This window comes from Bactrocera neohumeralis, unplaced genomic scaffold (genome assembly GCF_024586455.1).
Source record: "Bactrocera neohumeralis isolate Rockhampton unplaced genomic scaffold, APGP_CSIRO_Bneo_wtdbg2-racon-allhic-juicebox.fasta_v2 ctg370, whole genome shotgun sequence".
Lineage (NCBI taxonomy): Eukaryota > Metazoa > Arthropoda > Insecta > Diptera > Tephritidae > Bactrocera > Bactrocera neohumeralis.
Window position 1 is genome coordinate 276,315 of NW_026090925.1, and position 26,100 is coordinate 302,414.

Genomic DNA, 26,100 nt, shown 5'->3' on the forward strand with positions numbered 1-26,100 from the left:
TAACAAACAGAACGTTCAGAAATGCAATATTGCAACACTGCAATAATCAAGCGTTCAAAAAAGCAACACTTCTATCAACTGTCATACATAATTTCTATCAAAAAATTGTTTACTGCATTTAACTACGATGTCTGACGAAAAGTAAGTGCAAAACTGTTTTATTTTAATTTTTGTATTGGAATTTAGTTAAATTATGTTAATAATAATTGTATAAATTATTATTTTTAAATTTTTAGTGAAAATCTCAGTAATGCGAAGACGCATTTATTGCTGAGAGTACGGTTGAATATATCCTCGGGAAACGACTTTATTGTTTTAATAAATTGTTTTTAGGTATTTTTCTTTTTAAAGACAAACATTTGTACCTACAAATTTTTCTTTTTGACTTCAATACCCTTCTTTTTCTTAAATTTAAAGAAAATCTATCATTTCTTTGCTCACAAATTTCGTCTAGTGTTAGATTCAGCAAAATTTCCATTTTAGTACTATACGCGTTCAAAAATGCAAACAAATGTATCTGCAAAACGTCAAACTTGCAGTGTTGCTACTGTTGCTTATGCTGCAAGTCATGATGCATTTACGAACATAGCCTTTATCTTGTTTTTTTTTTTAAACACGTACAGTTGTGAGTGACATGATTATTATTATTATAATACTCACAGTAAACATTTTTTACTTAATAGTAGAGGATTTTTTTCTCATGCAATTAATGAATATAAGAGCTACTTACAACTATTTTGTTGTTGTTGAATTTGATGCTGCTGTTGAAGATGTTGTTGTTGTTGTTAGTGAGGTTGCTGCTTTTACTGCTACTGCTGTTGTTGTTGAATTTGATGCTGTATTATTTTGCTGGAGCTCTTGCTGTCGTCCTTGAAGACATCAAAATATCCGTATGTGTAAGGTTGCTGCTCTGCCATAGTCAGTTAACGTTCAATACACAGCACTAGCTAATTTCTGTTTGTTATTTTCTTTTCTCCTCTGCTGAGGATACTTGATTGATTTTTTGATTTTTTTTTTTTTTTAATTTTTTTTCTCTTTAGTTGAAGATATAGACCATATGTTACAAGCAGCGTTTGAAAAACTACGCTACTCCCGTAACTTTTCATGTTACTCTTGCTATCGCTCTCACTTTTCGGCAGCTACAGCATAGCCTTAGCATAACAATGTAAAAGTATGTGCTCTACTCTGCTCTGAGTTTTGTTAGGTAAAAAACTATAGCTGGAGCGGGAAAAATTAAATCCTGCGCTATGCTCTGGCGTACCGGTAGTAAAAAATTAGGAGCGGTAGCCCCCAAATTATTATTTTTGGGCCTTTTTCGAAACCTTCCAATGGTAAAGCGGGTTTCTACATTAATTCTAAGGGTGTAAGGGAACCGAAAATGCAAAAAAAAAAAATTTAAAAAAGATTACTTTACTGACCCCTTAATAAAACTATAATATGTCCCAAACATATTACTATTTAATATTACAAACAAAAAACTATTATTCTACAAATTCTAAGGTTTGTTTTTTACGCAGCTCCTCTTCAACTGCAATAGAACCATGAAACTTCTGAATCATTTTTATTGCTCTATCAATAGTATCGTTGTCTGCCGTCAGCATTGAAAACTTCATCTTTGCATAGGTAGACTTGACTGTAAAGTCTAAACCATCTGTATTTTAATTTCTTGGTATACATATGTCATCATCAAATAATCATAAGTATTTTTACCAAGTGGTACAATAGGACACATACGAGGTTTGTACAAAACGTATCGCGATTTTTGAATTTCCGTGGGCTACGTCTATGTTGGTACATATCCTTCACTTATTTTGACAGGTCGGCCATTTTGAATGTTAAGTTAATTTTTGACAGCTGCTTTGCTTGGTCACGTTTTGGTTCATCTTCGATTTTTCCTTACCTTCGACTAAAAGAAGTGGCGCGTTGATATTTCTTAGGAGATGTTGGACTCAGTCCACGACGACCCAAATCTGCTCAATAATTTCAATGGAAGCTTCTGCATCAGCCAATACCCAAAAGTTCGCACCTAGTTATTTCGAATGTGAAGATTTTGCTATCAGTTTTATTCGATTACAGAGGGTATTTGTATCATGAGTTCTTGCCAAAGGGTCGAACGGTCTATAAAAAATATTACATGTAAGTTATGCGAAATAAGCGCGAAGCAATCCGCCATAAACGCCTGGATTTGTGGAAGAACAAAAAACCGTATGCAGTGAAATTTCTCATAACCGGCCACTCACCGTCGCAGTGTTTATATATAGAAGATGCAACACAACTATATTTATTCTGAACTAATAAATGAGTTCCAATATCAGCCAGAATTGAATGAATGACAATTATCTCATTAGTTTTAGTTGAGCCACCACCTACCAGATGGCCGTAGAGCAAACAAATTTGCTTGCTGTGGTCATTTTGTGTATTGTCCTTAAGAAAAATCACAAACCTCCACAAATAAATAAGAATTAAAAAAATGGTAACAACAGTGGTACACAATTTTCTTGACACATTTTATGAAATCTCGACGGTTTATCAGACACAATTTGAACGAAATAAAGCGTTGTGTTCATGAAATTTCTCCAGTTATGGAAGCTGACCGGTTATGAGGACTGTCCGTAGTGGGAATTTCACTGTATACCAATCAATAAATGAGATTTCCAAAGAAATCAAAATATCATTTCTAACTAATAACTGTGTTCTTATGTTTAAAATTAAAAATATCTGGTCAAAACTACCAGAATGTGAGATATGATAAAGATATTTAAATATCAATACTACTTCTCTACCTCACATACCTAATATAAGGATTTACTCTTATACCGTATATACTCATATATCAAACAACATAGGAAAAAAAATATTTCAACGAATGGGTTACTATGTTTTGCTCATCGTAGTATTGATGATCCAGTTTATTTTGTTATATGTACATATATAATGCAACTTCTATGTCGATTGGTTTTAGGACTTAAACAACAGTTGGGTGATTAAACTCTGTGCAAAATGTTTTGTGATTATAAAAAATATAACGATCATAAAGTGTAATAATTTGTTAGTATTAATACGAGTAGTAATAGTGTATTCATGCATGTCAACCAGTTCACATTTCTTAAAAGAATATATCTCGATATTGTTAATAATATTTGTAGCATCACGACATACTATTACAAAAACACATGCTTGCATATTTACATTCTGTCAAGAAAGTATTAGGAATTCTTCATTTCCCCCCTCTCATCTCCCGCTTATATGAAAGACAGGTAAATTTTTTTTTTTTGGTTGGTATAACTGTCCTTAAATATGATGCCAAAAATTATCGCGATCTGTCAACCAGTTTACAGCAGCTATTTATGTCAGCCGACCTCAGTAGTGTTTGTCGAATTTTACAAAAAGTTTTAACTTGTGTTAAATTTTGGCCAAACACTCAACAAATATCATTGAACAAGTACCGAATCTCCCTGATTTAGCTCCATGTGACATTTACCATTCTTCACACTGAAATATCCGCTTCGGGGAGCACGCTTCGACTCAATTGAAGACATCAAAACAAATTCGACGCGGGAGTTGAAGGCCATCCCGAAAAGTGCCTATAAAAAATGTTTTGACGATTGGGAGAAGCGTTGGCACATATGCATCGCTTCAAATTGATGTTTCTTTGAAGGCGATAAAATAAACTTGGATGATGATTGAAAAATTTTCGTTTTATTTATAAATTCCCGATACTTTCTTGACAGATTGTACCTATTATAAGATTTAAAGTCAATCGGATTTCTTGAAAATCTACACAAGGTGCGTTCCAAAGTAAACAGGACTTTTGAATCTAGCGCCCACTGGTGGCGCCATCTATACTGGTGCGTTCGAATCTGCTATCTTTATCGATTGACCAGTGAGAATTTCCTAACATTTGATCCATTGAAAGTGAAGCTATTGCGTTTTAAGTGTCAATATGTTTGTGTTATCGGTGCGAAAATGAGCTTCGAACAAAGAGCCAACATTAAATTTTGTTTTCAAATTGGTAAAACTTTTACCGAAACGTTTCAATTGATGAAACAAGTTTATGGCGATGTTTGCCTATGCCGTAGCAGAGTGCACGAGTGGTTTCAACGTTTTCAAAGTGGTCGTGAGGACGTAATTTTTTTTTTTATTGGAACGTAACAAGATATGGTTTTACATTTCATTCGAATCGCAATTAGGTACAAATGTACTAACAAGCAATCTTTTTCATAATTTATAAGGTAAAACAATAAAAGCTCTATTAAGAAGCTATTTTCAAAAGCTAAACTTTGTATTAAAAACTAAATATTATAATATTTGTTATTTGCTTAGAAGGTCATGAAACGTTGTTCTTTTCAATCTGCGCCTGCTATTTCTAGTCTCTCCTAGTTATCGGGCTTCAGCGTTTACGTGGTTTTGCAACCTTGTGACACTCCTTCCACTTTAACTTTGTATCCAGCGTCAAACCAAGATATTTCGCGGAGGTGGAGTACGGAATTACTTCATTCCCAATATATAAGGGGAAATACGTAGCAGTTTTGTTAGTGAAGTTTATATGTATAGACTTTTTTGTGCCCATTCTACAATTAGGGTGATTGAAGACTGCATTCTGTTCGACGACTCTACTTCATTTTTACCATTAGTAATGATGCGAGTATCATCTGCAAATGTGTCGATTGTGCTGTTTGGCGGCGTAGGCATGTTCCTTGGAACAGAAGAGGACTAAACGTTTTAGTGAGTTTCTCTGAAAAAACGACCGCTTTTTCTTCGTCGCTTTTGGCCCAGGATCCGTTTGGCTTTCTGAGAGGTGCATTCGACATTATTGGTTTCCTAGCATTTTTTATAGATTTCCAAAGGGAATAATCCGTATGTTTTTTTCGCGTTAATTTCTCAATGTAATTAGAAATATTTTGATTTGTAAATCACTTTATTTTAGTGCTGAGAATTTTAGTTAAATTGTTCAGTTCTGTTTTATATTGGGGAAATTGCTTGACTTGCCATATTTTACGTAGTTTTCTCTTTTTTTTATGAGATCTAAAATGTCTAATGGATATTTAGTATAAAAGTTTTTTTTGTTTAGGAACAGGAGTACTTTTCCAATTCAATTCCTGAATAGATTTCGGAAATGTATGAACTTCATCTTCTAACATATCTTGAGTTGTTATATTTACTTCAAAATCAATATTTTTGTCGACATTTCGTTGAAAGACTCCAAATCCTGACTGGATTTACACTGCGGCACCAGGTTCGATGAATTGATGGGCTCGAGTTTAACGACAGAATTTAGAATATGTTTGATTTCGTAAATTTTCTTAATGTTCCCAGTAGATTCAAAGCATACAATAAGCATATTTAACGGATTTTTTGTTTTATATTGAAGTTTGTTTAAGGCTTTCGTAACTTAAAACCCTTGCTTTTGAAGGTCTGTGACAATACTTTCAGGCTCACATGAGTGATGAAGGTCTTTTACCATTACGCGTATATCACACGATTGTTTGTCTTCATACTAGTACTAAGGAATTTTTGAGTCGTTTAATTTCCTTGTAAGTATTCTATAGTCGGAACTATCTAAAAGATTTATTTTACAGGAACTTGGGCCAGTGAGCTTGAGTGTGTAAGATTTTTTTACATCTGCGTTAATCAAGGAATGCATCAAGTGTTGGTTAAAATTTTCGATATTATAATTTACGGAGGGCGATGACTTACTTTTGTATCTATTTTACCTTTTGCTGTTTCATCCGGAATCGGAAAATTTAGAATCTGCTTTGCGTTTCTTACTTTCCCTACTTTTTTTCTTTTTTAATAGCCAATTTGTTTCTTTTTCAAGCTCTTCTTCGTCTGTTTCAGCTGCAAAGATAGATTTTGATGGAGAAGAAGACGTTTCATTTGTATATTTGGTTAGCGTTTTCTTTAAGTTTTCATTTTAAAGTTTAAGTAATGCATTTTCGTTTTTCAATTCATTGTTCAATGTTTCTATTTTCTTAAAGCGTTCGAGCAACATACCTATTTGGTTACATTGTGTACCCCCACCGGGAGTGGAGATTGTATGTCCATCACGATCTTATTGAATTATGGTTACGTTAAGTAAAAGAAACTGCCTTATCAACTACTTTATCGACTGCGCGTGCAGATAATGTAGTGTCCCTGGCCACCTACAACTTTGTGTAGACAGCTAGTTTGCCGTGCAACAGAAACGGCTGATACCCACTTTAAATGTTCGGAGGAGAATTTTTGCGCGAAAATTAATTGAGTGTTTTTAATTTGGCATTATTTTTTGTTTTTAAATATTTTTGTAGAAATTTCGAGTAAATTGATATATCGCGTGGTGCCAACTATGTTAAGGTCCTCCGGTGAATCTGCTTATGAATTTCCACAGCCTGGATTTCACGTATATTAAAATAAATTGATGGAAAATGACGATCAACATGTGGGCCATGTGATCACCGGAAATTCCATCGAAACTGTGCGTGAATTGATCAAAAATCAACCGAAATCATCATTGAAATTCTTGGAAATGGAATTAAATCGCATTTATCGCAATTTGTCCGAACATTTGGGCTTAAGAAAGGTGTGACGACCAAAAATTGGTCAGAATCCAACATCATTGTGACCGATTATTTGACCAAAAATCACGTTTTAACCATTGACCACTCCCCGTATTCACCTGATATGGCACCGCGCGACTTCTTTCTTTTCGGAAAAATGTATTTGACAATGAAAGGAAAGCGATGCAGACGTAGAGGCCATTCAAAAATCTTGCACCGGCATACTGGTGGCCATACCGGCCACACTCGTTCGACGTGCTATTGGACCGTGCGAAAAGCTGTATTGAAGCAGACGGAAACTATTTGGAAAAAAATAAATTGATTTGGCGAAAAAATCATTTGTTGTAAAGTCCTGTTTACTTTGGAATGCACCTTGTATATAGGTATTATATAAAGGGTGATCCATTTCAAGGTTCCCTAATTTTTAAAAGAAAAAGTACAGAAATTTCAATTTAATGGGGAATTTCAGCCATCGATGATTCCACCGGCCCACAAACCACACCAAACCGTTGATTTTTGTGGATGAAATGGCAGCTCTTGAAGCTCTTCAGGTTGGTCTTCGTCCCAAATGCTGCAGGTTTGTTCGTATACATACATAGATAGGAGGGGTCTCATCGCTGAACAAAAACGTCATATCTTATTGGAACTTTTCAAGAGCTCATAAAGCGAAGCGATGTCTCGTGGATAGGTCGAGCGACTTCAGTTCTTGCACTTGCTGTATTTTATACGATTTAAATTAAAGAAAGCCGTCCCATACCTCAGTCCGAGTTGCTGCCAACGGGGTCAAATTGACTCTCCACGGTCTTCGTGTACACTCTCAGCTATGCCTGCTATGTATATTTTCGTCACTGCGTGCTGAAGTTGCGAATATTACGCTTAGTAGTAGGCTGATTATATTGACCTTAAGTTGAGCGACTATTCGGTTAAATATTATCCATTAATGATGGGTTCATAAGTTGAGCGAATAAGTTGAACGATTTGTAAACGTTGTTCAGGCGTAAGTCTTCCACAGAACCTTTCCCTCAAAAACTCGTAACGTCGACTCATCAGATGGAGAGAGGACTTTACTTCTCAATTGTTTACTCAGTTCGAACCAGTACCTGCTGGCAAGAGTTATTCTGCGATGGATTTCGAGCCTGACATTGTTGTTGGTGTTAATACTAGTTCCAAGATAGACGAAAATATCTACGGCTTCGAAGTTATGACTGTGAACTGTGACTTGGGAGCCAAGTCGAGAGTGTGACGACATTTTTTTCGCATTTGCTTCGCTTCCTTATCCAGTCTAGAGAAAGCAGAACTAACGGCTCGATTGTTGAGACCAATGATATCAATATCATCAGCGTACGTCGGAAGCTGTTGACTCTTACAGAAGATTATACCTGCTCGATTTAGATCTGCAGCTGAAATTATTTTCTCCAGCAGTAGATTGAAGAAGTTGCACGATAGGGAGCGGCCTTGTCTAAAACTTCGTTTTTTTTCGAACGGATTGAAGTGGTTCTTCCCGATCCTGACGTAGCTTTTGGTGTTGCTCAGCGTCAGTTTACACAGCCGCATTAGTTTTGCGTGGATACCAAATTCAAACATAGCGTCATAAAGGCAGCTCCTTCTCGTGCTGTCAAAAGCAGCTTTCAGATCGACAGAGCACACTTAAATTCCAATGGTCAGACATGCTTTGGTCCGTCCCTATTTTACAAAATATTCTCTTTAAATTTCAATAGTATACATATCTCGGAGATTTTTCGATATTTCCGCTCTGAGTTTTATTAAGATAACTCTCAATTGATCGATAACTATTGAAAATCGTTATTTGAGTTACATGGGGGTTAGGGTAATTTTTGAACACATTTTACAAATTTTTGAAGAATTCCCGATACTTTCTTGATAGGGGATTTTTATATATTGTAAACGATATGGTTCTACGGTTCAAATCAAATCATATCAGTTTAGACGGTTGCATCAATTGAACCGATCATTGATATTGATATTGATTCAAATCATGTATGACATTCTGGAGTTAAAATGTATGGACTTTGGATATGAGCACCGGTTGGAAGATTATTTAATTAATCGAAATTTCAATGCATACATACATAGACATGAACATGTGTATAGCAATACATAATTAAATCAGTGTATTGTATAGAAGATACAACCCGAACATTGTCCAACATTTCAGTCATACAAATATGAATATGATTCACAAGCAAATTATGTATAACCTAATCGCTACTGATTAAAATTTGCTCATGCTTTTACTCTTTTTAAAATATTTATTAATATCATGTTTTTTATTGAGTTATTGAATCCTCTCATAAATGCATCTACCTGAGTCATGCATTTCGAAATTTGTTGGGGATTGTGGCATCGTAATGGTGTGTCGTGGTAATTGAAAAAAATATTTTAATAAAACTTGATTGTGAAAGTGTGACATAATATCATTGAATACATATCGTCACCTAAAATGCAAAATTGAGTGTTTTATTGATTACGATCCACTACTTCGAATTACATGGGCATTTATACTTGTATGTATGTATGAAACAAGTATAAATGCCCAACATATCTTGCTATTAGATATAACCCAGTTTTAAAAAATATTTAAAATTTGTTACACTCATGTTCCATTTTATATCGCGTTTCATTCCTTCCCCTGTAAATTTCCAAAAATATTGTTACGTTATTGTGCATTTTTTAGCTGACGATGTATACATAGGCAATAAAGTATGCGTCCAGCCGACACATTTTTTAAGTAAAGTGAAAAAAAGCAATGCTAATAAGCAATTAAGTTAAAATGTTTCATATGCATTTCTTCTTTATATACGTATCCTTAAGTTCAGAATGCAAAAACAAAAATGTAAATTATATTTTCAGTTTTGTGATAACGTTATTTTAGTGAAAGTCTGCGCTTTATTTACTTGAATTGAAAATGCCTACTTTCCATGCATATGTTTCTTCTTTTTGCGTAGATTCTATTGTGTGTTGATATAATTAATCGTTCCCACACCTCGTCCCGCGTTTTAATATTATTTCTAAAAAATTGATATCAAAAAAAAAGAAATTAGTCTGGCGGAAAGAAAAATAATTGTGGAGAGATGGCGGAAGTTTCACAAAAAATGGGCAAACTATTCATAAAACCGGAATCATAACATCAAAACCGCGATGGAGCCGTTCGAAAAAATTATCAGTCAGGAAGAACAATAATATAATAAATATGGAGATTGTTAATCCGCGAATTATGTCAACTAAGATTATTGAAAATGTAAATATAAGCTTGAAAAAAAAAAAACAATTTGTGCCAAAAATTAATATTTTTACGAAAAGCTGTATATTATGGCATAGTTGCTCGAAACCATAATTTAACTTGTAAACAGACGAAAGCACATTGAATTTGCTCATAATTATATAAATAAGTCTCCCGGATTCTGGAAACAAGTAATACTGAATTTAATTTCTCTTTATAATTTTCAATGCTTTTGTACCTAATTTTAAAACTGAACGCATACTTTGTATTGCAGGAAAAAAATTTTAACTGAATTATCAGTTAACATTGTGTTTTTACTTCATTTAAAAATGTGTCGGGCGAACGCAGCCTTTATTGTCTATGTATATACATACATATGTATGTATACATACGCATATAATGTTAAATTATAATGTCTTTTGCAGAAGCGGATAAGAAGTCGGATTGCCTTTTGCCTAATATAAAGCGAAATATATGTTCATACAATACTATAGTGAGCCGAAATTTACCGCAGTAAGTAGTCATATTTTTAACTAACTTATCGGAATGTCTGCATATTGAGGTGCGTGTTTAACATATGTTTACTTAGAAAACAAGTACATAAAAAATGGAATGCGTAATTTTATACATATCTTTCTTACTATACCATATAATATGACATCATTTTACATATCATGTTACCAATATTCCTCTTGATTGTAAAATATCATACAGTATTTATTTTAGTTGCATTTAAGCTCTGTAATACCGATTAAAAATTCGATGTAAGTGTCCAGTTCCGTTTAAATAAAGATAATTCGATTTTTTTGTTTCAACGTTATAAATAATAATAATATATTCTAGTTTATACATATAAATATGTGAGTGTTTTAACACTATGTTAATTGTTAATTGTTCGTATATTCGTTAATAGATATATTATATATTTTTAGAAATCAATGTTAATATACATACATATATTCTTGTTATTCTAAAAATATTAATCTGTTTTGTGTGTTTGGTTAATACCTTCACTGTGAAGTATTGATGGTAAATTTTGTGTAGTTTCTTGTGTTGCATCCGTATTATTTTATGTTTTAGCGTGTGAGGATGTTCATTTCGTAATAAACTGATTGGTAATGCTGACTAGTATTTGTGTTATCACTTTGTGTTTGTTCAAATATTTTACTTCGGGGGAAAAGTATTTCTCTTTTCCTTCTATTTAATGTTAAGCGAAGTTGGGGAGGTTGATATTTCTCTGCCCTAAGCCTCTATTATTTTTTGTAGTTTGTGGGAGAAATATTTGTTTTATATTAAATATAACACTTAAATCATTGAAGCGAATTATTAGAAGAATAAAAACCAATTAATAAATTTTTAAACCGAGAAAAAAATTACATTCTACATACGTACAAACTTTGTTAAATCAGATGTTATAGTTAGTAAACACTGTTTTCGATTGCTCAGGAGCAAAAACCCTTTTGGAACCATTTAAATAATTGATTACTCTTGGTACATGGAGAAAAATGCGCCAATTTTTCCAACGTTGACGAGGGTTTCCATAAGAGTGTTATCATTAAATTACTTTAAAAATGCCATCTAACATAACGGTGTATGTTTGACTTAAATTGGTTCAATCTAACTATACTGAATAAAACCTTCAATTTGATAGAAACTTAATGAAGTTGTTTTACTATACCTTATGTAACTCGAACTATTCAAATTGAAATTTTATATGGTCACCATGTGCCCTAAGTTGAATGTTATAAGTGTACATATCTTTTAATAATTTACTAATAGATATGCGTTCAAAATCAAAAAATATCTTCTTAATTTTGTACTCTGAATTTCTTTATGAATATGCCACATACACTGCGTGTCCGCTTTCTTTCAGTTTTAACTTTTAACTATTTTTCGTAACTGTTTATTTTAAATCGACATATTTTCTGTTTCTAAAATAAAATCCATGCGAAGTACAAAAAAAAAATTAAATTTTTTGTGGTGCTTAATACGTGCTCTGTTCATAATCTGATAAAATACACAAAGACTTACCAAAGCTATCACTCCATTAACAAATCCCAAGAAATTATGGGCTGATATAAGAATGCTCTCAGACTCCTGTACGCAAGTGAATCTTAAATGTATAAATACTCCGAATGGCTCAATTTTCGACTCAAAAGACATAACTAATCAATTTCTTTGAATAAAAGGCTTCTCATCCGAAACCAAGCATTTCAAGGAAGTTCCAGTCATTATGTATGCTTTACTCTATTTCGAAGATTTCGCCAAAATAGCTGCTTCTAAAGTTCATGAACTAAAAAGTGACGAAAAAAAATTACTCTATATTGTCAAAAGTCTGCTCAATAATGTACAAAGGGTCCGAATAAAATCACTCAATCCATATTATCCCGAATCAATGATGGCACTGACGAAATAACGCTGGTCTTTATGTTCTACCTGAACCTTTGCAGTACCGAGTAATATCTGCTTCCTACTTGGATTAGGTGGGACTTGGCTCGTTGATTTAGTAGTAGTATAGGCTTGCCGATTTGTGTTTATGCTTTGGGAGCGTAATGCGGTACTTGAAACGTTATCAGGTTACTTCCCGAGTGGATTCCGTACGAGTGCTAAACTCTTTGTGTATCAGAGTGTGTTTTGTAACACTTACGACCCGAGAACTTGCTCATAACTTCTTGTAGCTATGCTATAAGTGTAAGCAATCCATATTTGATTGTGGAGATACGTGTCTCCGTATTCATTCCTAGAAATTTGGGACATTTTCCAATCGGGTGTTGCTTTTTACAAAGCTTACAGCTTACTGTCTCTAAATGGTGCAAAGTAAATTTGAAATTATTATTGGCATGAAAACTGTCTGTTATATTTCTTTTCGACTGCTATTTTTACAATAACTGAGTGGAATGTGGCCGATTTGCTATTGAAGCCTTGAAATATCCTGCAGATTCCAGGATTTTATATACGTTGATTTAGAAACTGTCGAAGTTTGACCATGTCGGTATAGTCGGATTGTCTAGTAGAGTATATTCAAAGGCTTCTAGATTTTGTTAAGGTAATTTTGAACTACAAAGATATATCAATATCGGGTTCCAGATTTTCATGTCAATCTCCAGATTGGTTAAAGTAGGAGTGCGTTTTGAATTATTTCTCTTGCTTCGCCACGGGTCTTCTGTCAAGAAGCAATTAATATAACGGGATACAACATTGCACGAATAATGCATTTGAAGTATGTATGTTCCCTTATGACCAAAAATTGTATAAATGGAACCAAAACTATCCAATCTCCTAGGTACCGAATATGTGAACCCCAGAGTCTGTAGTTAATTATCGGTCAATGAGTGAGATATACTATATAATTGAAATTCAGAGAAAATCGTGCTGTGTGCTACAAATGAGTTGAGACGAGTTAATACTTCCCTTACCCCCCATATACCTAATATAAATATTTCCGTACTTCCAGGTGACTTTATACTGGATATATCGGCCAATATTTGAGCTTATAATGAATAAAATCGGGTGAAAAATCGCTCTAGACCCCATATAACTAACAAGCCTTACGTGCCAAGTTGCAAGAGTATGAAATGGTCGGTAATACCCGATCTTATCCCTTTTTTTTACGTGTTTCATACACGTTTTTTATACTGAACTAATGCTCTAAACCCTGCAGATACATGCATTAAAAGTTATGAGGCGAAAATTCGTTCCTTATTTGGGCAAAGCTGCTTCATAATTAAATTTGTAAAACCCTGAACTCCAGCTGAAGTTTTAATAGACGTGTTGAGTACTACAAGGTGCGTTCCAAAGTAAACAGGATTTTAGTGGATCTAGCACCTCCTGGTGGCGCCTTCTATATGTCGACTAGTGCGTTAGAATGTGCTATCTTTATCGATTGTCCAGTGAGAATTTCATGTCATTTCATTGATTGGAAGTGAATTTATTGCGTTTTAAGCCTTAGTATGTTTGTGTAATCGGTACGAAAATGAGCTTCGAAGTGGTCGTGAGGACATAAATGACGATCAACATGTGGGCCAATAAAAATCCGTGATCACCGGAAATTCCATCGAAACTGTGCGTGACTTCATCAAAAATCAACCGAAATCATCATTGAAATTCATGGAAATGGAAATAAACATCTCCAAAACATCGATTTGTCGCATTACGACAGGTGTGTGCACGGTTTGTTCCGCACAAATTGACTGACGACCAAAAATTGGTGAGAATCCATCATCATTGTGACCGATTATTTGACCGAAAGTCACATTTTAACCATTAACCACTCCCCGTATTCACCTGATATGGCACCGTGCGAATTCTTCCTTTTCGGAAAAAGGCATTTGACCATGAAAGGAAAGCGTTATGCAGACGTAGAGACCATTCAAAAGGCTTGCACCGGCATACCTGTGGCCATACCGACCAACGAGCTAAAACACTCGTTCGACATGCTTTCCGAGCACCCTCCCTATTTTGATCTTAAAATCACCCGGGGTCTTCATTGGTGCCTCCTTTAGCAGAAGCAGGAGTATTTTTTAGCAGGTTCTCTCAATGATTACTGCATCGTGCGGTGGGTTCGTTTGATCACAACCCAATCATCTTGTTTGCCCATTTCTTCAGCTTTGTAGTGCTTCCTCATTTGCAATGTGCTCCTTTAAGCATTTGCATGTAGCTTTGCTATCAGACCAAGCAGATGGGCGTCCACAAAACGCAAATAATCAAAAAACAATAAATTGCTATAACTAAGCTCCTCAGTAAGTTACAATACTGTTATTTGGTACAAGGAATCGTATTAGGCTGGGGTTCTGTGGTTTTAAAATTTTTTAAAAAGTGGCACAGAAGTGTTTTATAGGTTAGGTTAGGTTGGATGGCCGATCTAAGATCGCACGTGGACTAAACGTAGTCCTTTGTGATGCCATAGAAAATAGAACTCCCGTATTCGGACTTAAAGATCGGCAAAACGTTTGGTGGCCGATACAAATGTGCAAATGCGCTTGATATCTACTCCCACCAGTTCGGAAGGATGTCTGAAGGTATGTGCCCCCAAGTATCTAAGTCTTAACCTACCGAATGCGGGACAGTCAAGAAGGAAGTGCTGACTAGTTTCTGCCGCATCTTCTTCTAAGCAGCTTTTGCAAGCGGCATCCGGTAAGATTCCTAGTCTTACAGCATGCGTGCCAATAAGGCAATGGCCTGTCAAGAGCCCCACTACTAAAGAGAGGCTTGCCTTACTGAGGGCGAAGAGATCGTTAGATCTTCTGTGATCTATCTTGGGCCAGAAAGCTTTTGCCACCGCGCAAGTACCAGTCCTGGCCCAGCGTTGACCAAGCATCCGCGAGGCCCAGTTTTCCAGTAGTAGGACACAAGAGGACACCGGAGCACCGACCTGTTGCCATTCTGCCGATAGTGACTCTAGGGTACCCTTCCTTGCTAGCTCATCAGCTTTGCAATTACCCGCTATTCCGCTGTGGCCTGGCATCCATACAAGCCTTATAGTAAATACTGTCGCCGCCAGGGACAGTGAAGCCAGACACTCCTCAACCAGCCCTGAACGCGCTGTGAATGAATTCAGGGCTAGTATCGCCGCTCTACTATCTGAGTGAATGGTCACTTCCCTGAAGGTGAATACCCTCCGGAGTAGCAGATCCGCTGCTACCTTAATGGATGCAACCTCAGCCTGGAAGACACTGCAGTAGTCGGGAAGTCTGAAACTAGTGCTGATGGAGAGCTCCCGACAGTAAACCCCTCCACCAACCTTCCCCCCAAGCTTTGACCCATCCGTAAAGAAGCTTACTGCCCCTCTCCTCCAACGGCTCCTTCCCATCTATAGCTCCCTCTTCGGTATATGGGTAGAGAAGAAACCGCGGGATTTTGATATGGCGACTCCATGATCCAGATGATCCGGTATGCAGTCAAAGCTTGTAAGAATGTCTTAGTGTTCAGAAACACGCTCCTTTAGAAACCCAGATTCCCTGAGTCTAATAGCCACTTTTGCGGCCATACACCTTCCGGCGATGTCCACGGGCGTTATGTTCAGAATTGCATTAAGTGCCACGGTTGGGGTGGACCTTAATGCACCGCACATGCTGATAAGCGCAGCTCGTTGAATGCTTACAAGTTTCTTAGCAAGTGTGGTCTTCTGTAAAGCCCTCCACCACATAAAGACTCCATAGAACATTATGGGCTTTTCTATGTTATCATAGAGCCAGAGGACCACCTTCGGTGAGAGGCCCCACCTTTTGCCAATTGCTCCTCTACAGCAGTAGAGGGCAATCGATGCCTTTTTGGCTCTCTCCTCGATGTTCGGGTTCCAAGAAAGCTTCTTATCCAGGATTAGCCCTAGATACTTCACTTTATCCGCCGGTCGCAGGCGGATACCTCCCATTTGCGGCAAAGGTGTCACTGGGATCTTATATCTTCTACTGAATAAAACCATTTCTGTTTTATTCGGGTTGATGGCGAGTCCACATCCGACCGCCCATTTTGTTACAACGCCAAGATATCCCTGCGTCAGCTCGTATACGGTGCTAAGGAACTTTCCTTTGACCATAAGAGCTACATCGTCTGCATAGGCAATCACCCGGCAGCCCAGATCCTCTAGTTTCTTAAGAAGGTCGTTAACGACTAGGATCCATAGAAGAGGAGAAAGAACCCCGCCCTGAGGGGTTCCCCTGCTCACATTGCGCCGCGCGCCCGCGCTGCCCCATTCTGTTTCGACTATTCTGTCACACAGAAGACTGAAGATGAGGTGCTTGAGGTTCGATTCAACCCCAAGACCCTCTAGAGCAGTTTTGACTGCCTCCGGTAAGACATTGTTGAAAGCTCCCTCGATATCAAGAAAGGTCCCAATAACGAAATCTTTAGCCTCGATGGCTTCCTCCAGCCACGACACGATAGTGTGCAGGGCAGTGTCCACCGACCTGTCTTTACGATACGCATGCTGCGCTCCTGATAGGTAGTCTCTCGGAATGCGACTCCTTACATACCAGTCCATCAGCCTCTCCAAAGTTTTAAGTAAAAAAGAGGAGAGGCTGATGGGTCGGAAATCCTTGGCCGTGACATGAGAGCCCCTGCCAGCCTTCGGGATGAACGTAACTTTGACTCGTCTCCAGCCCCCGGGATGTACCCTAATCTGATGCAGTTCGCATAGATCGGTAGCAACCAACTGCAGAAAAGGCCGTGCAGTCAGCATGCAACTCTCCGAGAGATGCCGCCATAGAGGACGTGCTGTTAGGGAAGTGAGCATCAAGGAGCAACTGAAATGTATCTTCACTGCTTAGGGCCCACTTCCCGTTTACATCCTTCAGATAACCCAGAGGCACTGGGTTTTTAGCGAGAATATGCCTGAATCTATAGGACTCGTGGCAGCCCTCCACTTTTTCGCAGAAGGCCTTCCACGAGATCCTCTTAGCCTTCCTTAACTCGAACTTGTAAATCGAAAGTCTTGTTTTATACAACGCCCAGTCGTCAGATAACCCGCTTCTGCGGGCCCTGTTAATAGGCGTCCCTAATTTCCGAGAGCTCCATAGTCCACCATTGAGGTTTCCCTCTGCCCTTCGGTATTTTCAGTGGACAGGAGCTCTCTAGTGCAGAAATGCACGCCGAGCTGAAGACTTCGACCCACCCGTCCACCACATCGGCGGTGCCCAAAATGTTCACCCCCGGTGCGCGTGGAAGAGTTTGCCGAAGCCTCCTTCGGTAGCCTTCCCAGTCCGTGTTCCTCGGATTTCTGAATGATTTCCTAGGCGGACCCTCTCCGACTAAACTAAAACCGATATACCTGTGATCAGAAAAGGAGTGATCATCGAGGACCCTCCAATTTGAGATCAGCGGGGCAATCACATGAGAAACTAGGGTGAGGTCGAGAACCTCCTCCCTGGATGCGGTCACAAAAGTTGGGGAATTTCCCCTATTACAAATGCGAAGATTTTCGCTTACAATAAAATCAAAAAGCGACTCACCTCTATTATTTGTATCCGAGCTGCCCCAGATCGAGTGTCGCGAGTTGGCGTCCGAGCCGATGATGACGTCGGCACCATTCCGGGACGCTTCAGCCAAGGTCTTCCTTAGCAATACGTGAGGTGGCTCCACCGCATAATCGTGCGGCATATACGCGGAGATAATCCAGACATTTCCGGTCTCGCACTCTAGTTTTGCTGTTACTATGTCAGCATTGCTGAAATTAGGTAAAAGAAGTACCGTTAATTCATTTCTGACCAGCATACAGGCTCTGTTTCTACCTGCATCATTGGTCGCCAGCAGCTTATGGCTCCTCGTCCACAAGCCAGAGATCCCGCTACTAGTCAGCCACGGTTCCTGGATCGGGACGACATCGGCCTCGTCTTGCTTCAGACGAAGCAGTAAATTGGCGGAGGCCGCCTTTGAGTGTTGGAGATTAATCTGGAGGAATTTCATCCTTCATACTCTCCTCTAGCAGCGCCTGTTCAGCGCTTATGTCGTGATCGACCCTCACCTCCTCAAACAGTTTTTCGAGGCTGAAGACGGAATCGCCAATCGACGAACCGCCTTCAGAACCAAGAGGTTTGGGTCGTTTTCTATGGTCGCTTGACCATCGCTAACGCCGTCTGCCTTCTCCCCTGCATCTGCAGCTTGGGTGCCATCAGCCCCGGTATCCGTTGGGAGTACTTTTAGCACAACCATTTCGAAACCATAGCTGATGGCTCCCTTGGTTTTGCGGAGAGGACCGATGGACTCCTCGTTAAGCATTATCAACGCTTGCCGATAAGGTTCATCGGTTCTCTCCAGCCTTATAACCCTCCAGTCATGCGTGGGGAGAGAGGAGTTGCAGTACTTGAGAATTTCCTCAATCTCATTTGCAGTGGAAGGTTCAGCCGGCAGCCAGACGCGAGCCCTAGGGCGAAGAGGAAGGTCCGCTTTGTCCACGGCCTCCAGTCTGGCTCCCTTCCACACCTCCCCCACCAGAGATACTGCCTCCTTATATAAGATGGCCGATCTTTCATCGGCACACCTTGTCAGCTTATGCAGTCCATGATGCCAACCGGCACTTACACATTTTGGGGGTGGTCCCGGGTTTCCCTTAACCACCCTGAGGAAGACTGACGAAATGGCTGCCGCTACTCTTTTCCACTCTTCGTGAGAGATGGCGCCGTCCCCCCTGCTGCGGTCTAGCACACCAAGCACTCTTGCACTAGCGCCTTTAGCGATTTCACTAAAAGTTGGCGCAGCCCCCGTTCGCGGTTTTTTACCAAGGGAGGTTTCTCCCTCATGCGACCTTTGCCGCTTAACCTCTGGTTCGGGTCCCTTCGTTTCGAGTCGAGCCCTATCGGTCTCGCTCTCACTCAGGACCTTCTTAGCCCATTCGAGCGTGTTGGCATGCTGCTCTGATACCTGACCAGCATGCTTGCCCCCGTAGCGCTCTACGATTTTTGTTGCCAGTGATCCTTCATAATTTTAGCAGAAGTTCCTCTGCTGGTGCTAGCGATTCCGCCGTGCGTTTTAATGTCAATGGAGATGTCGCCTGATGAGGAAGCCGACCAGTTTCGTCGCCAACTTAGCACCTACCACGCCTGGGACGAAGGGGGGGGGGGGGGAACGTACTCCGAGGCCTGCCACGGAGGCATTTGCGACATTAGCCCAACAGCCATTTCTGATGGGTGTCACCCCATCATACTCAGGTGCCAGAATGTCGCCACCACCAGCCCAGGGTTCAACCAGATCCAAATAAGTTTAACCTACTCTAAAAACCAGTTCAATGCTAAAGTCGTCTAGGAGTTGTAAGGCCGTGAAGGCCGCAGGCCATTTAGCATTACCCAGGATGCACCAGCGTGGAGGCGACCTGCTCTACATCTACATTTTATAGGAGGCGGTGTAAAAATTGTACAATGGGGGTGGCATCGACCACCTTACGTTCAAATCAAATATCTCCCGACCTACCAATTTCAACCAAATTCGGTACATAATATTATCCATAGAGCGGACCAAAACTGTTCAAGCTACCACATAATGAATATGTGGAGCCCAGTGTGTATGGCTGACTGTTTGATAATGATATACCCTTATGTCAAAAATAGTTTTTTCTAATAACAGTGTAAGTGTTGTACCTAAAATGGAGAAAACTTGCGCTAACATACATATTAGTGATATTCAGGATTAACCCATTACTTCCCAAGCATTGAAATCATTGGAATTTTTTGATGAAATTTGTAACTTGGGCTCTTAATACGTTAAGAAAGAAGAATATGAAAAAAAAAATAAAAAATACCTTGATTAGTGAATCAGCCCGTCATATAAATAGGACACTGGAGATATATGTATGCTCAGAAAAAATTAAAGATAACGCTTATAAGAAAATCAACTTTATTAAAATTATCATCGTATTTAAGCTTATTTTGTATGATAAAGAATAAAACAATCACTGCAAAGTGTTTTATCGCATTTGACACAAAAAGTAAGAGGTTTTTTTACAACCTAGTCCTTGGCAACGCCTCTGTTTGTTCCTCTTCATCATGTTGTGACCTAAATTACAAAACTGACCAGTTTTAAAAATTCATATTAAAATAATGTTAACACTTTTAATAGCCAGAAAATAATGTTATAACAGGAAAATAGTACATGAATATAAATTTCTACAGAAATAAATAAAATAAAAGGTCAGTTTTGAAAAAAAAAAGATTTACTATGGTGTCCTATAAATAGGACAGTGGTAAGAAATGGGTTAATAAAACTTAGAAAGCATCTCAATATGTTAATAATATATAGTATTGCCAAAATAAAATAAAATCAGACATTATTAACCTTGTTCCCTTATACCTCCTAAAAGGTTTTCAGACTTACCGTCACATATAAACAGTAGATACATATATGTAAATCGGTAAACATGTAAGATATTTTAGTAAAATTAACTGAATGTATAATGTTAGATATTCTATAGTTTATTGTTGAAATATAATGGCGTCGTAATAAAAATGAAAAGTTTGAGAATCAACCCTACTATCAAAGTAGAAACATCAAAACACCATAACGTCACATTCGACAACTTTTTTACAATTTGACGTGTCATGCTTGTATATTGGCAACTGCCACTGCGCGTGACAATACCGTCAATCGTGCTCCTTTATTAGGCATAAAAGAAATGAAGAAACCACGGGCAACATCCGCTTTGATAATCGACAGAACTAATAATATATTGACAGTGCGCTGGAATGACAATTCAGTAATAACCAGATTTTCAAACAATTCCATTGTATGACTACTTTTTTATGGTTTTTTATATTCTGCAGGTAGTAACATTGATGAATAACTTTTTGGCAGCGTTTGAAAAACTACGCTACTCTCGTAGCATTTCATTTTACTCTTGCTACCGCTCTCACTTTGTCGGGAGCCGCAGCATAGCCTTAGCATAACAATGTAAAGTATGTGCTCTACTCTGCTCCGAGTTTTGTTAGGAAAAAAACTATAGCTGGAGCGGGAGCAAAAAATTAAATTCTGCGCTATGCTCTGGCGTAGCGGTAGCAAAAAATTGGGAGCGGTAGCACAGCGGAGCTAATGAAAATTTTCATGTGCTACAGCTCCCGCATGTGTTTGTTGTTTTTTTTTCTTTTTTTGCTATTTTCTGTCATTTACAAGAATGGTACAAGTTGGTATATAAAAGAAAGTCGTTTATAACTCAAGAACGGCTGAACCGATTTGGCTTAAAATTGGTGGGGAGGTAGTTTAGAAGCAGGGTAAGGACATAGGATACATTTTATCTCTTTATGCTAAAATTCAATACAGCTCATAAATACAAAAATTATATTTCAAATCATAAGCATTTGTTCAAAATTTATGTAAGAATCATTTGAAAATTTTAGTAATTCAAAAATAGAAAGAAATAAGTAAAAATTTTCATTTCCAAACATGCTTAGTATATGGGTTATACTGATTTTGCTTCTTAACCAGGTAGTTTTTTTTTTAAGACGAGCTTGTCCGATATATTTAATATCACAACAAAAAATGGCATTGGAATTTTCATCGTCAAGGCACTGCGGATACTTTGCTAGATTATTGGTCAAGGACGCAAATGCATTCATAACAAACCAAACGCGATATCTAACGTAAAAATAAAGCGGAATAATTGGAGTGTTGATAAAAAGGTTTATTATAATTTTAGATATACAGAAATGTTTTCGATTCTTTGCAATATACTTTGAAGTACAGTCAGCAAAATTCATATTCATACACCCCATTTTTACATGTAAAATTTTTTTTTTCTATTAAATTATCAAAACTAAAAATCTGAATTTATACGTCAATTGTACTTAAGCAAATATGAAGCAATAGAATATAACTGTTTTACATTCCTAGTAAAGATTTTCCAGTAATTCGAAAAATTCAGTTGGCGTGAATGCAAAATTCGTATTCATACACTAAACGATAGTCTGCAAACTCACTATTCGTAGAAATTATGGTTAGCTAGATCAAATATTTCAGTTCCATGAAATATAGGCCCTATTCTTTTGTCATAAATTATGCATCATTTTGAATTTGATTGTCAACGAGAAAGTGTGTTTCTAAAATGGGCAGAAAAGGTTCGGAAGTTCCAAATGATATTCGACAATTGGCTTTAAATTTGCATCAAAACGGAAAATCTTTACGGGAAATTGAAAAAGTAATAAACCGAAGCCATGCAACAGTTCAGTATATAATTAATACATTTAAAAAGTATAAAACAGTGAAAAAAAGGCGCCGAAATGAATGTAAAAACAAACTTTTACGCAGAAATGTGTTATTTTTAGTGAGAGAGGTACGTTAAGATCCAACAATTTCGGCACCAAAGTTAGCAAAAATGTTAACTGAATTCCAAGGCGTGACTGTAACAGCGCAGACCGTTCGTAACACTCTTCGAAAACGAAAAATAAGGAGCAGATCCGCTGCAAGAAAACTTTACATAAATGCAACGAACAGAATGAAGCGTTTAAGATTTGCCAGATTGTACAAAAATAAAGATTTTCGATTCTGGAGACGTGTAATATTCACAGATGAATCCAAATTTAATATTAAATATAGTGATGGAAGGGTAAAAGTATGGCGCGAGAAAAATAAACGTCTTCATTGCATAAACCTTTTGCCCACATTTAGGCACGGTGGAGGTTCCGTCATGTTCTGGGGATGTTTTGCTGCAGCTGGAGTAGGAAATCTTGTCCCCATCACAGGAATAATGAATGCCAAGAAATACATTGATATTTTAAAAGCAAATTTGAATCAAAGTGCAGATAAACTTGGATTGGGGGGTCGATACCTGTTTCAACAAGATAATGACCCCAAACATACTGCGCTTGATACTCGTCTTTGGATCTTGTACAATTGTCCATTTTACTTAAAAACACCACCGCAAAGCCCAGATATAAACCTTATTGAAAATTTATGGTCTATCGTTAAAAAAGGGTTGAAAAATTACAATATTAGGAATGAGAAACAACTAAAAGAAGCATTGCAAAGGGAGTGGAAGAAGATATCTCCAAAACTAACGAAAAATTTGGTGAAGTCAATGCAACGACGATTGCACGCAGTTATTAAACAAAAAGGATATCCCACTAAATACTAATTTTAATTTATGCTATTGATTATATGTTTCAGTTAGGGATGTATGAATACGATTTTTGCGTTTGTTAATATTATACTTCTCGTTTTTATGGAAATATTATTTACTTTTATATAAAAATCAAAACATTTCGCATTCTGCTGTAATTTTTCATCCAAATCTAGTTTTCCCTTTCAAAATTGGCTTGAAAATTTATATTTTTACTGAAAAAATAGGGTGTATGAATACGAATTTTGCTGACTGTATGTATATGCGTACAATTTCAAACTGATTCTTCCTAAAAAATTATAAAATTACTAAATATTGGGAATGGTAGAATAGAACTGCAAATACACAGTGCAATGGATTAACACATTCGCGTAAATTGCGGGAGTTCCCGTCATTCATGTTTCCTTCAATAAAATAATTGCGGGAATTCCCGCGCTATATTCCCACAATTTCTTCCGCACATATAAAAATGCTCTTGAAAAATTAAATGCGGGAATTTTATGGCATCGCGACTTTAAACGCTACAGCTCTTGTCAGTTATACAAAAAAATGCTAATTTCGCGGAAAAATCAGTCTTTGTTGCTCTGGGCACTTTTGTAGAGTGAACAATTCTGAGAAACATGCATCTAAAGTCAAAGCGATGCCATAAAATACCTCTGATCTGTAGGAATTTAAAGATAAAAATCAGTTCTTAATGTTAATATGTAGGGCTAAAATTTTCAGGGAATTTTTTTTTGGGGTATTTCCAAGGAAATTTCGTGACGGGACTGAAAAAAATTAATAGTTCAAAAAAAAAAAAAACACCCTAATGTATATAAAAAGGGGGAAAGTTTATGTACATAGTTAAAATTAATTTCGAAAATTCATAGTAATTGAGTATTGTAATACATTTGGAATAGATGATGTTTTTGGTAATATAAAATTGGTAAATATTTTACATAATAAAAAAAAAATTATAATTTATTCAATTATTATCTAATTCACTTTATTAATATATTTCTTAAAATATTTGATTTTAGATTTATAAAGGCACTTGACGCAACAAGTGCCAAAATGATTTGCATAACATTGTTTTGTTTGAATTATTCAATTAATTCAAATATTATGCCAGAAAATAGCAAAGAAGAAAAAAAACAACAAACACATTCGGGAGCTGTAGCACATGAAAATTTTTCATTTGCTCTGCTGTGCTACCGCTTTCAATTTTTTGCTACCGCTACGCCAGAGCATAGCGCAGAATTTAATTTTTTGCTCCCGCTCCAGCTATAGTTTTTTACCTAACAAAACTCGGAGCAGAGTAGAGCACATACTTTACATTGTTATGCTAAGGCTATGCTGCGGCTCCCGACAAAGTGAGAGCGGTAGCGATAGCATAGCAATGGCTATGTTCGTAAATGCATCATGACTTGCAGCATAAACAACAGTAGCAACACTGCAAGTTTGACGTTTGATACTTCTTATACAATTTTTGACAATTTGCAGATACATTTGTTTGCATTTTTGAACGCGTATAGTACTAAAATGGAAATTTTGCTGAATCTGACACTAGACGAAATTTGTGAGCAAAGAAATGATAGATTTTCTTTAAATTTAAGAAAAAGAAGGGTATTGAAGTCAAATAGAAAAATTTGTAGGTACAAATGTTTGTCTTTAAAAAGAAAAATACCTAAAAACAAATCATTTATTAAAACAATAAAGTCGTTTCCCGAGGACATATTCAACCGTACTCTCAGCAATAAATGCGTCTCCGCATTACTGAGATTTTCACTAAAAATTTAAAAATAATAATTTATACAATTATTATTAACATAATTTAACTAAATTCCAATACAAAATTAAAATAAAACAGTTTTGCACTTTCCGTAAGACATCGTAGTTAAATGCAGTAAACAATTTTTTGATAGAAATTATGTATGACAGATAGAAATGTTGCTTTTTTGAACGCTTGATTATTGCAGTGTTGCAATATTGCATTTCTGAACGTTCTGTTTGTTATGCAATCGTCATGATGCGCGTCATGATGCATTTACGAACATAGCCAATAATTTTAGAAATTTTGCTGCTACGGAGTAGTAAATGAGAACCCTGCTTTTTGGAACATACGCCAAAGTGTCATGTTAAAAGATACGATCGGAAAATGACGACTTATTAATACAATATAGTCAACAGATGGAAGGCGTTGACTTATTCGACAATGCTATAAACAACTACCGCATTAAGATATGTGGAAAGAAATATTATTGCCCGTTGCTTATAAATGCATTCAATGCAGCAATGCATTATGAGTCAATTTAACTTCTTTGTGGAAATTGCAGAAGCTTTAATAACTCAAGCCGTTCTACGACGATCTGGTAGAGGACATAATAACAATATCAATAAACGTAAATACGGCTTTATTTAATATCAAAACTGGACAGATGTGCTCACTGCCACCAATGTAGAGAAAAACTCAGTTGATGTAATGTGATGTGATGTAATACCTCAATGAAAACAATTCTATTTGACTTCCATAATGGGTTACCGCAACATGAAGGGGAAATAAAAAAGAATCAATAAACTTATAAAAAAATGCTTTGGTTTGTTATAATATGAATTAATCTTCAAACGATTAAAAAAAACTATGTGTTTAAAAAAATGTTAATTTCAATTTCACTAATTTTTTTCAGCATTTAAGAATATTTTGTTTTTGTTTGTTAAGAGCATCGTTTACAAAAACTGGTTCTGATTTAATTTACAAGTATTTATGTCTTTTAAGAAGTGTATAATATTTTGGTTAAACTTATTGAAAC

General features: G+C 36.9%; 1 protein-coding gene across 3 annotated transcripts in view; it reads left to right on the top strand.

Moving 5' to 3' along the window:
• LOC126767051 (MPN domain-containing protein CG4751) overlaps window positions 1-26,100 on the top strand; it is a 115,166-nt gene that overhangs the window by 65,951 nt on the left and 23,115 nt on the right. For 2 of the 3 annotated variants that reach the window (XM_050484661.1, XM_050484662.1), the window contains one exon: window positions 10,203-10,290. The exons of the other annotated variant lie outside the window; for it this stretch is intronic. In XM_050484661.1, the coding sequence (XP_050340618.1) occupies window positions 10,203-10,290 (88 nt within the window). The remainder of the gene's footprint in view (window positions 1-10,202; window positions 10,291-26,100) is intronic. 3 annotated transcript variants of the gene reach the window in all.